This window comes from Tachysurus vachellii, chromosome 13 (genome assembly GCF_030014155.1).
Source record: "Tachysurus vachellii isolate PV-2020 chromosome 13, HZAU_Pvac_v1, whole genome shotgun sequence".
NCBI lineage: Eukaryota > Metazoa > Chordata > Actinopteri > Siluriformes > Bagridae > Tachysurus > Tachysurus vachellii.
Window position 1 is genome coordinate 8,707,501 of NC_083472.1, and position 14,479 is coordinate 8,721,979.

Sequence of the window (14,479 nt, forward strand, 5' to 3'; positions counted from 1 at the left end):
TTTTATTTTGGCTGGATTAGAGACATGCAGGCATTTTGTCTATAAGATCTCAGCTAAGGAGTCTGCTTAGCGGGTACACAGAAATGACACTTTTGTCAAACATGTGTACAATAAATTCTAAATAGAGTGTATTTTCACAGGAACAGCTTCTGCCCCTAAAAAATCTAAACCTGGCCTGCACTGCTTGTGCTTGAATAGCAATTTTTGTTCCAACTTAATCCATGCAAACATGCTACATGTATATAAAAACAATAAAAAACAAAACAAAATAAAAACCCAAATGTAGAAAACAAATTAAAAAGTTTAAAAAGCATTTCTCAAAAGTTGGCTCTAGAGCTCTAAATCAGATTTAAATTGAGATACAAGTCAATTAAACAAATATATAACTACAGTAATTACCATCAACACAGTCTTTGGTATTCTCATACAATAGTAAAATGATTCCACCTTTAATGTATCCATTTCCCTTGGTGTGTTGAAGTTAGTTTTGCTGTAAATCAGTTAATTTATCAATTCACTGCTTACAGAACAATAACTCATTGTGCATGTTAGTCTTTCAAGAGCAGTGGTGATTGGGACTAACTTCAGTTTTTCTTAAAATCACTGAGTTTACTGGACTTGAGTCATTGTTCTGCTGGAAGGACTGTTCACAACCTTATGGAAAAGATCATCTGAAATATGATAAAATAAGCAGTCATTTATTATTTCTTTTACTTTCACTATTAGAAATGAAATGATCAAACATATTTAATTTCCTAGTAATTTGTTAAAGAATATTTACCCTTTTTTAGAACTTGTCTGCCAGCCTGTGTGGGGGGAAAAAAGTTCCGGTTTGCAAACAGAAATTTTATTTTTAAGCACTAATTATTTTACTAAACATATAGCAGAATATAACTTACCCTTACTGCAGAGGTATGTTTTGCTGAAGAGTCCTCTGCCTGGTCACTCACAGCTTTGGGAGCTAAAATTAAATACAATAAAAGGTAACAAATGACTGAACTTTGCATGAAATATAAATGAGTTTTTAATTTAAAAAAAAAGCAAGATTATTATATTATTACTTACGCAGTGGCTTTATGATTGAATTAATGGCATGTACGACTCCATTAGTAGCCATCATGTCACCGTCAATGACTTGCACCCTATTGACGTACAAAGTGGAGTTCCTCTAGAAATGAAAAAGTAAAAAACAAAGTAATTGCTTAAAATATTCCTTTAACTATACTATGAGTTGGCAAAAACAAGCATTTATACAGTTGTTCCTAGTTACACATAAGTCTGCAAAAGCAAATTTCAGATTTTGCAAATTTACACAGCTGTTGTGTCCTCACCATGCCTAGCTCGAGCTTTTCTCCTGACATGGGCTTCATTCTGGTATGAGAGGTCACACCACCACTAATAAGAAACTCCTCACCTATGTGGTACTTCAGAAGGTTGGCAAGCTCTCTGGGATCTCCTAAACAGACCATTACCAACAGCTATAAGTTATGAACAGGAATGCAGAAGAACTTACAAAGAGATGAATTCATGTTTTTTAAATACACAAGCCAGAAGTAGAAAGGAAAGCACAGTACTCATAATTTTGTTGAGATCAGCTGTGGGCATGGCACGGAAGGCATCACTGGTGGGGGCAAAGATGGTGTAAGTTCCTTTCTTGTTTAGCAGCTCAGTCATGCCTGCCCTCTGTATGTTGCCAACCAAGGTGCTGTGAGATAGTAAATTGCATAAAAAACATTAAGAATCCAAACTCCACCCAATCCAACACAAAAAAAATCCATGTAAATTACTAGTGATCATTTTGAAACAAAGGCTCTGTCTGTTTTATTTTTATTTTAATTTAAATTAAATAAAATGCTGCTTTAGTGAAATATTTTAAAAACCTATTTGAACATCTGACTATCACACCTATATATGGTTCTTCCCCAAACTTGCCCTTGTGCACGAGGCAAAGTCTCTGAAGGTTCAAGTGGAATTCAAGTGTCCTTCAAGAAAGGCCTGGCCTCAACCCCAATGAACACCTTTCTGTCATGCCAAATGAACCCCAGACCTTCTCTCTTATCATCAGTGCCTGACCTCACAAATGCTCTCTGAATGGACAAATCTCCACAGCCATTTTCCAAAAGAGTGGACATTATTATAACTTCAGAAGAGGGGCTAAATCAAGAATGGAATGTTCAAGAAACACATACGCATATGACATATACATATTATGGTCACAACCTTTAGATAATATAATGTATTTCCAAATTCACAGATAAAGCTGATTTATATTCTGTCTGCTAGCATAAGAGATTTGAATAGATTACAACATAATCTATTCTTTATTAGAAAAGACAGACAGAAATTAATATAAAACCAAACAGTATCTCAAAGATTAATAAGTTTCAATCAGTTTTCAGCTGCTGTTATTCGTTTTTAAAGTATATATATGACAAGTGTAGGCCTTGTTGATCTGGAAATGAAGATTTCAGATTATTTTTTTTCTAAATGGAATGTCAAAATTTGGGCAGAATTTTAGAATATTAAACTCTCAAAGTGTTGAGTATAATGACACTGACTTCTTTGGATGTACTGTACTGTATGTGGGAGGGGAAGCAGCTGTATATACTCTTTACAACCTACGACTCTGGTAAAACCATTACAATCCCTTTCCAAGAGATTTTTCCTGCTTGAGAATTTATGGAGCTTTTAAGCTTAAAAGAGGACTGTTGAAAACACAAAATAGCCGCACATATCCAGGCAGCACCTGTGAGATAATGGGTTTTGTGTCTGTAATTATTTCTTGACTTTACCTCTTTAGTTATAGTCAAGCATAATTCATGTTTTTGCTGTGATATGCTGCTCACCTGAAACGACTGTCTGCCTTTAGAACATCCATAACAGTGCCCATGGGGGGAGACAGAATCTTATCCACGATGAACATAGTGCCATGGCGACCATTTTTGTCATGGGCAGCAATACAGGCATTCTCGATGCAGAGGTTCTGCAAAGGACAGAGCAGCGGTAAGTTCATTGTGGTTTGTTTTACCCATGAAGGATGCTAAATTTGTGTTTCTTGGATGACTGATGGTGTGCAAGTCAGCTGTGGAAAATGTTAGGGTGATCCAGAGGAGAGGTTTCCGGTGATCTGCAAACTCCATTACGCATTAGAAACGTGAGACTTTTGAAGTTTGAGCTACACCACCAGTACCAAGAACATAAGTGGACATTAAATGCTTGAAATCAATGTGACAAATTATTGGGTTGTCTAACATATCATCTTATCCTCAGACTTTGGCATTGTAGCCCAGTCATAATCATAGTAATGTTTTCACATAATGAATCTACAAAAAGCCACAGAGACAAAACAATGTCACATATATTCCATATTATGTAATGCTTATGTAATGTGTCATAGTGAAAGCTGGATGACATGACTGACTTCAAATTTGTGTGGGAAAGAAATCAACAAATGGAATTTCCCAAATCTATTCTAAAAGTTCATAAAATGAGTCATAAATTATAAGCATTAAGACATCATTGCAATTAACATGAGCTAGTCTTTGTCTTGTTAGAATTACAGTATGAATATAACTTACATTTCTATACACAAACACTCTAAGTTTAGTTCCATCAAGAGTTTCCAGCTCCTGTCCATGGTACAAACCCTTGGAGGAGAGTTTCCCCTTCAGAACATGCTTCCTCATGAGTTTTCTCATCTCAGGTGTCATAGAAACAGTACCTGTTCACATATAATACATGTGAAATACAATTAGGCTGAGAAAGTTTAGCGATGTAGCTATTAATAGAAATGCCTGTATCCCAACCTTTGAAAGCATCATCTTGAGGTGCTATCAATGTAAATGCTTCAGACCCCGAAAGTTGAGGATTTAGACCAGCATCTGTGAAAAGCCTAGTAGCTGTGGAAACTTGGGGATCACCTTCAGCAAGTTCCTTCAGGGTCTTAACTATTATACAATAACAAAAACCAGCTGTTAATATAACATGACAGTGAAAAAATAAGAATGAATATGAGCGCCTGCGGTGGTACCTGAGTCAGGGATGAGAAGCTCATTAATGTAATGGACAACTCCATTGGTGCCCAGTTTGTCTCTGCTTGTCACAATGGCTTTGCCATTGAGGGTCATTTTGTCGTCTTCACAGCCCACCTCCAGCACTGTGCCTTGAAGTGTCTCTAGGGGAGTCCCTGCCAAAATGGACTCGGCACAGTGCATGGTCTTCAGGATGTGGTAATTCAGCAAATCTGGGAAATAAAATAATATGGATACAACTCTAAATATAAGTTTCATTCTTTTAGGCTTAAATGTGAACAAATCATTGATTTCAATAAAATGCACTAATGCACTTTTTCTATGGATCTGTCCTGGACATTCACAGCATATTTTAAAGTTGTCCCTGATCCAAGAGTTTTATTCCTATTATACCACGGCAACTTGCCAATATTTCTTTTTTTTTATAAATTACAGAATGACAAATTATACTTTTATTAGTTCCATTTAAAGGGGTGGTAAAACACGATTTCACTTTTCTAATTTAGCTAGTGTGTAATGTTCCTGTTTGAGCATAAACAACATCTGCAAAGTTACAACGTTCAAAGTTTTAAGCAAAGGGAGATATTTGCTTTTAAAGAAATCCATTTCTAAGGACTACAGCAAACGGCCGGTAGGGACTACACGACATTTCTCCAGGGTTGCTGACGTCACTAACCCCGATATTTACATAAACCCCTCCTCCGAGAATATTAAATAAGACTACTGGTAAAGGTAAGGGGCGTGCTGTTTCCGAAAAACGTGCACTAGGCGGTTAGCGAATCACAACACACTGGGCCAACTAACCAATCTAAGCCCATTGCTATTTTTGAGGGACTGGCTTCATAGAACCCGGAAACCATCAGACCGTTTTACAAGGAAAATATATGAAAAATAATGCATTTTTTTAAAAATTAAGCATGAACACATGTTACAGTGCACCCCACAAACACAATCAAGCCTTCGAAAAAACGTGTTTTACCACCCCTTTAATGTAGTGTAACATTTTTAAAGCACCTTTAAACAATCAGTCCCATGCAAACCTCTCTTTCTTTAAACAAGACATTCTATATACAACTAATATTCATTAACATGTTTAAATAATTTAAACATTCCTGTAATATATATATATACAGTTCATTCTGTTAATCAAACTCACCTTTAAGAGCAACTGGATCGTTCAAGATTCTGTTCATCATCTCTGGAGGAATCTTCTCAAATGCTTCATTGGTTGGAGCAAATACAGTGTAGGAACCCTGATTCTCTAACACTGAGGTAAGACCAGCATCATCGACAGCTTTCTAAAATAAAAGGTGAAAAGTGAATTCTGTACATAAAATAATAGATTTTTTTCTCCAAATTAAGAAAATCTGACATTATTGACTTCTTCAAAATTTCTTATTAAAACTTGTTTAGATAATTCTATCCAGGAAATAATGTGTAAGGAATTATCATCATACTTGCAGGGTTGTCAGATCATCATCAGTTTCGAGAAAAGACTGGATATTGTTGGTGACAGCTGTGATAACTCTGTCAACAACGTGAACTATTCCATTAGTTGCATGCTGGTCAGTCTTCACCAGCCTTGCACAGTTTACAGTCACAATCTAGAGAAATAATTTTTACAGTAATATCAATAGTGTTAACAAATGATATTTGCTCCTCCCTTCTAAATTTAGTACTAATGATATTAAGTATTAGTAATAATGTGCTTAAAACCAGTGATTCTATGGAAATTGTACTGTATACTCAAATGTGTACAGTATTTGCAAAACATTCATGCTCAGACACCAGTGGAAAATAGTTTAAGGTTTAGCAGCTTGGCAAGGACTGACTCTACACTGCAATGTTAAGTAGTGTGGGCAAAGAGAAGATAAAATAAACAGCATAGCACTGGAGGCACTATTATAAACATGAATGCTGGTGTTTTCTTTTGGTTTAATCTTATAAGTCAAACCAGAAATCACTTACACCATTGGAATAGTGATGGATATGAACATCAAAATCCTGGTACATTGAGGAGAAGGATGACCCATGCTTAAGGTCATCTGAAGTCAAGCGTTTGTTTATCATGTGGTAATGCAATGCATTGAGGAGCTCAATGTTGACATTGCTCACCAAGGCATCCAGAATTTCCTGAAATAATAGTGCTATATCATTTTTGGTTCTTCCAAAACACATTAAAGGCATTTACTGAAACATGTAATGCGCATTATGTGGTTGGACTAAGCTTAAAGTTGTAAAAACAGTGAAATGTGCACTCACAATGGGAAGAGCAGACCAGGCCTCATTACTTGGGGCAAAGAATGTGAAACTGCCAGGTCCTTCAATTTCCTCTCTCAATTTAGCTCTTTCAGAATATATCTTAGTAGTAGTGGCTCCAACCACCCCCATGGTGTTGTAGATATTCACCAAAGGTAATACTGGTGGAGACCAAGAACAATATTCATCATACCCCTATGAATAATCTCAGATATATTAATTTTGGTGAAAAATTACTTTAAACAAAAAAACACTGAATTTTAAAATTAGAATATTCAAACCTGCAGGACAGCCCTTTTCTCCCATCATCTTTTCATATCCAGGGCAACATTCATAGGTAATCACACTGTAAGGCAAATTCAAGAGAATAAAAGGTATATCACAATACATCAATTATCATAGTCACAATCACAAGATAGAATTCACTAGCATTTACCTTCACATAAACTTTCATGTATTCATGTATTACATAAAGAGGGAATTTTTTTTCCATTGCTCTTTGCAAAAATTGTTACAAACTTTATGGTTAAAAGATTATATATTTTTAATAGTTTTCAAAAAATAAAATCATAGCAAGGCAATACTTATAATATTGGTTAAGATTATAACAATATCATAATCATCATAATCATCATCACTCTCACTCACTCACTCATTTTCTACCGCTTATCCGAACTACCTCGGGTCATGATAATCATCATCATTAATTAATTTATTTATTTATTATACAGCCAGGAATATCACTAGTAATATCAATCTGCATAACTCTACTGAGTAAAGAAGTGAATTAAAACAAACCCAACCCCAAAAAAGTTTCTGCTAGGATATATTATCAGATAATAGTATTGTTATTTTATCTGAAAAGCTTGCCTATTTTTTTCTTTTGTATTATTCCTAAGGATCTTAATACCATAGCAGCTCCAATCGTTCACACTTCATTGTACACAGATACTAGGCAGACTGGACTATCCCACATTGTTTCCATTTAGATATGTTTCCAATAAATGTCCTCTGAGGCTTCAGTTGGCCCTGGAAGGCCATCAAATGAAATCTGTTTAGGGAAAAACCAATGACACATCACCAGCCAGAGGAACCTCCAGAGAAGGAGTTAGAGACTCATACTAAAGTAATAACTCCTGCCAGTACAAACAGTAAAGAATCTTTCTTAAGAACTGCTAAGCCTAGGTACAAACACAAGACTACTGGATATTTTTGTGGTCAAGAAATACAATTATCACTCTGTAATATATTTTGACTGTTTTAAATCAAATAAAATATAGCATATTTAAAATGTAAGTTACATCATTTCTGGCACATTTAATGCACTTACAGGGCACACTTAACTTTTTTGGCCATGTAACAGTGCACATATACATTTCATAACAGAATCTATTTGTATAAATAACCAATATAATATAGTTAACCAACACAGAAACTATTACATAATCCATCATATATTTTGCTGGTATGGTTTAAGTTTTCTTTGAAAGGCATGAATACACCCATCCACCTTAGCATACGGGCTCACTAGATGGTTTAATGAGAATAAAATATATATATATCTGTCTAATCTCCTAAATGATATACTAATTTTGAATAATATAGGTGGTTCCTTGAGATACTTAGATTTTTGAGATACTTGCTTAATATAGAATGTACAAAGACCTTAGTCATCCAAAGTAGAAAATTCTAAGATTAAGGAACGGGTTACACTTGTAAAAGTAAAAAGCACACCAAACTGTTTATCATAACAGATGTTAACTCAACTCTAATTTGTTCTCCACCAGCATAAACAATGTTGGTAGCCATGGACATCGGATAAATAAACACCATGGCTGGATATTTCAAGCACAGTGTATATTACATTTCTAAATACCACATTATGTTTTCCACAAGAAAAGTTGCATGAGTCTAATGGACATCACCATCAGCTATAAAGCCAATTCCAGCTTAGTCAGCATATTGTCTGGTTCTTGCTAAAAATATCAGTTCCTATAATGGCATGGATGTCAAAACAAACAGCACAATTTCCTTAGCAACATTCTGTAATTTGTTCATTCAGTTTTAAATGTCTATTGACAAACTAACAACTGCTACAGCAAAGAAAATACCCTAAGTGGACACTAAAGGTGACACTGTATAGCTTCTTTCACACATGCAATTTTACAAGTAAAGATTAAAATTACCAGCCAAATGAGTTGTTGGCCACAAAGGGACCATCAACAATCTAAAATGAATGATTATGCTATTACACTGTCATGCACAACATGCCACACTGAACACTAGCCAATGACTGCAAAATCACATAATCTAAAATTAATTCATAAATGTTATTTATAGGCCAATGAAGTCTCAAAAAGCTGTCATTTCTGGCCACTGAGTTAAAACTGGAACTTTACAAGGTTTTTACATAAAAAACTGCCATCACAAAGACAACTCAAGTACTCATAATGGATGTACAATGTAGTGAGTGATGCATGTGTTTTGTATTACATATGTTGGCTTGAGGGGCAGGGTGCTCAGGGGGGTCAGGTGTCCATGCAAGATGGGTACGGGGCCCAGCAAAGGTTCCAGCTAAGGTTCCAGCCAAGGCACCCACAATATATTAATCATATATATTCACATGCTGTAACAGCTTTATTCAGGTGAGGATCACAGTTGTTCCAGAGCCTATACAAAAAATACTAAGTGTGGAATACACCCTGTAAATACACCATGGACGGGATGTCTTTCCATCAAAGGAGGAACGATGTACACATAGATTCACTCGTTCAGACAAGGGCATTTACTGACATGTTTTTGGGAAGTGAGAGGTAACTGGAGAACCTAGATCAAATCCACACAGACTGGAGGAGAACATGTATAGAAACGCAGCACAAACAGTAACACAAGCTCAGAGTCAATTCTGGAGATGTGAGTGCTTCCCACTGCCACCAACATGTCTCCCAAGACCTTATACTATATATGAAAAATCATTGGTCAGGCTATTTATACTCTGAAGCTCTTGCACCTTTTGAGGGAATCCAAATAAAACTTATCATCATAAGAACAACATTGTGAGAAGTGTTTGTATGACTTATTCACCAGCAGACTACAAGAAAATTTAGAAACATTAATTATACAAAAATAACTGGCTGTGGAATTTGTTAAATGTTAAATGTTGAATGACCCAAAGCCAGAGCAAAAGTGGCTTAGGTATATCATGGATTTTAGCAAATCCACTTCCAGGTAACGTTCATTTATAAAATAACTGTGTTGGCTTTCTTATGTCTCTTACAAACCATCTCTCCTCAGCTGACCTGCAAACATCCAGACACACAAAGAAAAGATTGTTGCTCCAAAATACAGAAAACCATAGGCTTCAACACTCCCAAAAAGCTAAATCAAGTTCAAATTGATAGCCTAAGTTTTGTTTTCACAAGTCACTTGGTGTCCGTTTACAGCCTTACTCAACAGATGTCATGCACATTCAGAGGATGAGGAGTTAGTTGTGAATGATTTGTCTGTGTTTGGGGTATATTACAGCCTTTGACCTGACTCAGTGCAAGCAGTCATTTTCTAAAAACATCTGAGCACCCACGGTAACTCTCACTTCCTCTCTGGCATTCATGAGAATATGCTATGAAAGAGACACTGTTAAGTAAAGGAAAAGATGAATAAAACAAGTCTTCTTCTGTCTTGCAGTCTTTTTACTCTTCATTTGCAAGCCCTAGGCTAGGCTTTAAGAATGATGAATAGCAATGATAAAAGTGTTTGTGTATGAATGTGTGTGTGTGTGTGTGTGTGTGTGTGTGTATATATATATATATATATATATATGCCTACAAATGTAACACTCTGCACATGTGGTTTCTCTTTGACCCTCATATACATGTCTGTGGAATGTTCAGGCCAGAAACCAATAACACCTTTCCCCCCCTGTGGGAACATTAAACTGGACGTCAATCAAAGAGAACTTCTGTGGAGTCTGTAGCTACGCTTTGAGCCTGACTCACTCCCCACGGCATAGTGGAGACCACAGAATAGCACTCAACATTATGAACAATTCAGCCTCACAAAGACTCATAGCTGCATGGTACATGAGACACATGGAAGCCATTATTAGCATCAGTCCTTCAAGCTGAACTCGCCATCAGAAATTCAGTAGATACCCTAAAAAGGTAAGTAACACAGAAATGAAAAGACAAACAAGAATATGGTAAATGCAGAATGCAAGAAATACATCCTAAACAATTCTTAGATTCCAAACATGCCCGCTATTGATACTGGTTAAAATGTGAATATGTGTAAAGACATATCAGAGGTATACAAAAAGCACCTATTGCACATGTCATACACATTCATGCTGTATAGACAGAATCAATATAGCTTTCTTATAATAAGTAAATCTCAGAACTCCATTTTTGTGCACCTCCCTTTATACTGTGTGAACACTAGTTTCAACAGATTCAAGAGAAATGGTCCAAAATAAATTTTGCACAAGGTGACACTTCTGCAGTCCACAAATTACAGAAGAGGCTCCATGTGGGAGCACAATCTAATAAAATTCTTGGCAGATTTGTACTGTATTATATGCATAGCTACTTTTTAAAATAATCTCCACTACAGCAATGATAGGAAGAGATGTGGAGGTGTGATTTCCCAAGAAGCCTCTTCCATGATTTTTGGTTAAAGACAGAGCCCAAGTGACCATTGCTAAATATTTATTTTGGATTCTAATATGTACATGTTACTTCCCTTCATAGTGATGTTTGGCCTAAACAGTAGAGTTGGGGTTGAGTTAGCCTAATAAAATTCTGCCAGTCTCCTAACCACTACACTTAGCAAGAACCTTTAGTATGTATACATCAGCTTACTTCAATATTCAAACATGGCTGATTATTAGTTTACAACTTTTGATTGTAATTTCTTTCTTTCTTTTCTTTTTTTTTTTTTTACAGCATTTAGCATTTTTTAAATAACTAAGGATTCAACGCCTGAAATGTTCTGATATTTTCAATAATTAAGAGTTTCCTTTTAAAAAGTCAATCCTTCCACTGTGTTGTCCAATTCATGGCTTTCAGTAAAACCCCACAGATTTGTAATACATCACCAATAAGGCATAATAATACAATAAGGCATGATTACAAGGTAGTGGTGGCTCAGTGGTTAAGGCTCTGGGCTGCTAATTAGAAGGTTGGGGGTTCAAACTGCAGCACAGCTATATTAAAAAGAACTTTCTCTAATGTATATGCAACAAATAACAACTTCTTAAATACCACAATGGATATCTCCTATACACAGACAAAACTGTATATGTTGTTATGCAATGTCAAGGATATGTAGACAGTTTAGAGGAAAGCATGCACTCTTCAAGAAGCAGTCATTAAAATATTCCACCAGAGAAAAGTTGTATGATTCGCTTGACAAGTAGCAGTACTCCAGGAACACATAAGCCTCAGACTTAAGCAGGGACAAGAACTTTCTTCTCTGCAGGCTATGGCGCCTGCTAACGTTTATCACTATTGTTCTTTGAGCAGTGGCTGGGGAAAACTGACTCGACCTCTACACGATAGTGACCTGTTTCAAATTGCTGCAGATCATTTTTAAAATGCGCCACACTTTGATAAACTGAGAGATTTAAAATGCACTTAGTGATGGCAAGAAGAATGCAACTGCTTTTATTTTGCAAAAGCACTGAACCCATGTCACCTATTGATGGTTTTAACTATTGTTATTTTACTATTATTATTTCCACTCAATATTTGCTTTGCATATACTGCAACAAAATCCTACATGCAATCTAATATGAATCCAGTCCCTAAGGAAAAAACCTAACCCATGTGCTGTTCTGAGTATGACCATGGGATAATGAATACTCATTTCATGACCTTTTATCTTTTGCAGTTGACTAAACTGTTGGGTATGCTGATACAACCATAATGACTTCTCCTAAAAGAAACCAGACCCAATATAAGGAAATTATCGAAAGGCGAATACCACGTAAGAATTTCTCCAGATACTGGGGAAAAAAGCCCACTAATGCCATTCCAGAACTTACTGCCTCACTGTTTGGAGTTTTAAAACCATTGCTATTAAGCTCCTGACTAACAATGCATCTTCCAGCGCCTTAAAGTAAGGGTAGATTTTTCACAGACACACAGAATAGTTTTTTCCTGTTTGCACACTTGTAGTGAGTCACAACAGGGTAAATAACTCAGTCCTGACCAGGACAAAGCACTTAAAATGAATGAATGAATGAATGAATGAATGAATATTAGTATTGCAGGATCTTTCCATTATCATTTCCATGCCATTAAACATGTGAAAACGTTATGCAACCCTAAGTAAAGATAAAAAATACAGACAGAATTGACACAGAGTGTTTCAGACCGATTTGTGTTGACTTACGTTGGTTTGCCGCATATTTTGCGGCGATACCACTGCTTGCAGTTGGTAAAGTACTTCTTCTCGGTTCCTTGGATCTTCTGCATAGCGCAAACGTTTGGGCTGCAAAAAAAAAGGAAAAAGAAAAAGAGTCAAAAGAATCAATTGAACCGACTCTTCATTGTACCGGTTTTTTAAATTATTATTTTGCATCTATAGCTTTTAGTTAGTTAGTTTGTTTGTTTTGCAAACTTTTAGTGGTGTCCAAAAATGTATTCTATCTCAGATAAATAAATCTAAATAATAATGTCCCAAATAACACGTTTAACAATAAAACTTCTCTTTTATTTCAGTAGTAATAATGAAACTGATCATTAGAGCAGTGACGCACAGAATTGCAGCACTGCAGAAAGCCCAAAAGTAGGCAGAATGTATGGTTTTAAACGTCCTTACCCATGCTGTCGTCCTCTTATCCGGCTGTGCTGAAGAACAGACTGATATGGTGATTTGGCGAACACCGCAGCGATTAACGTGACAACAAGCGCACACAGAGTCAGCCGCTTCATGTTGCCGCAATTTCCGCCACAATGAAACCGAGAGCACGCGCGCGCATATATACCTTGAGAAGCGCCCTGCTTGAGGGCGGGGCTTACCAACATCCAGGAGATGATAGGGCAGGGGGTTCACAAACTTTTGCACAATCGACTTATTTTTAGTTTTCCATTATACACGGGATTACACGGGATTATATTTATCTGTATTATCCCTTGTAACTGGGTTGGTATTCTTTAATAAGTCATATGCTTTTAAAGTTTTCCCTTACCATAACTTACAATTTTTTAGGTGCACAATATACAAAAATACAATGTAGTACTCTTTTGTCTACGACTGTACATAAGGTACATATAGACATTGACGTTATATCTATTGCAAGTAGGCTTTACAGCCCTTACATTTGAACTATTTGCACTTTAATTCAAGTATTCTACAGTAATTTAGGAAAAGAAGAATAAACAAAGGTGAAAAATGAGTAATAAATAAAACCTGTATATAAACCCGAAGGTCTGTAATTATTACATTTTATTTAATGACTATTTGTTTACATTTAAATGAAATAGTCGTTCAATGGTTGCACAAGGGACCCCTTTTACTTTATAATAAATTCCATGAATATTATGCTCAAGTTTAGCTATTATCTAACTGTCCTTAGTAACCAATGTCCTCTATTTTCTTCACCATATAATGAGTTGGTTCTAATTACTAATGGTCCCCATAGTTTAGTAAGTAACTTGTGACCTCAGCTGAATTCAGCATGGCTTATTCTGGTAAAATGTAGCTTTAAATGAGTCCTTTATGATTAGTAACTTCCTTGATTTTTTTTTAATTCTAAATCATTTTCAGTAGCTTTGAAATGTGGTAGCACATTTATATAGCCTTTATTTATCACATATACATGACAGTACAGTGATAAACTTCTTCTTCTGTAAGTTCAAATTAATAACTTTCCAAATCAAATGCAAAATTTTATCACATCCCCCTGAACATGCTAAGATCGGAAAACAGGAAACAGATGTTGCATGCATAGAAATTGTGAAGGCATCAGCAAATATTTCTTAACAGTTCATTTCGGTACACAGACCTGGCTGTGATCCCTGATAAACATTCAAAACACTGATGTTCCCTAATTAGCCTTAGGAAAAATGTATTCCCTTCACAATTCTTAATTGTGACACAAAATTCCCTTCACAATTCTTAATGTGAAAACATCTCAGACACCACACCCTTAGTTTCTTTTCTAATAAAATAGTTATCTAGTGTCAGGT

At 35.8% G+C, this 14,479-nt stretch overlaps 1 protein-coding gene across 1 annotated transcript in view; it reads right to left on the reverse strand.

Moving 5' to 3' along the window:
* tgfbi (transforming growth factor, beta-induced) overlaps positions 1-13,261 on the reverse strand; it is a 14,144-nt gene extending 883 nt beyond the window's left edge. The window contains exons 1-17 of the mRNA XM_060885318.1: positions 13,110-13,261; positions 12,681-12,779; positions 6,572-6,636; positions 6,294-6,451; positions 6,000-6,164; positions 5,489-5,635; positions 5,188-5,329; positions 4,031-4,243; positions 3,807-3,947; positions 3,579-3,721; positions 2,847-2,983; positions 1,575-1,705; positions 1,332-1,456; positions 1,066-1,168; positions 900-961; positions 782-806; positions 1-671 (exon numbers count right to left, since the gene is read on the reverse strand). The exon at positions 1-671 is cut by the window's left edge and continues 883 nt beyond it. Of these exons, the coding sequence (XP_060741301.1) occupies positions 610-671; positions 782-806; positions 900-961; positions 1,066-1,168; positions 1,332-1,456; positions 1,575-1,705; positions 2,847-2,983; positions 3,579-3,721; positions 3,807-3,947; positions 4,031-4,243; positions 5,188-5,329; positions 5,489-5,635; positions 6,000-6,164; positions 6,294-6,451; positions 6,572-6,636; positions 12,681-12,779; positions 13,110-13,222 (2,031 nt within the window). The 5' untranslated portion in view covers positions 13,223-13,261 and the 3' untranslated portion in view covers positions 1-609. The remainder of the gene's footprint in view (positions 672-781; positions 807-899; positions 962-1,065; positions 1,169-1,331; positions 1,457-1,574; positions 1,706-2,846; positions 2,984-3,578; positions 3,722-3,806; positions 3,948-4,030; positions 4,244-5,187; positions 5,330-5,488; positions 5,636-5,999; positions 6,165-6,293; positions 6,452-6,571; positions 6,637-12,680; positions 12,780-13,109) is intronic.
* Between the last annotated feature and the right edge of the window lie 1,218 nt (positions 13,262-14,479).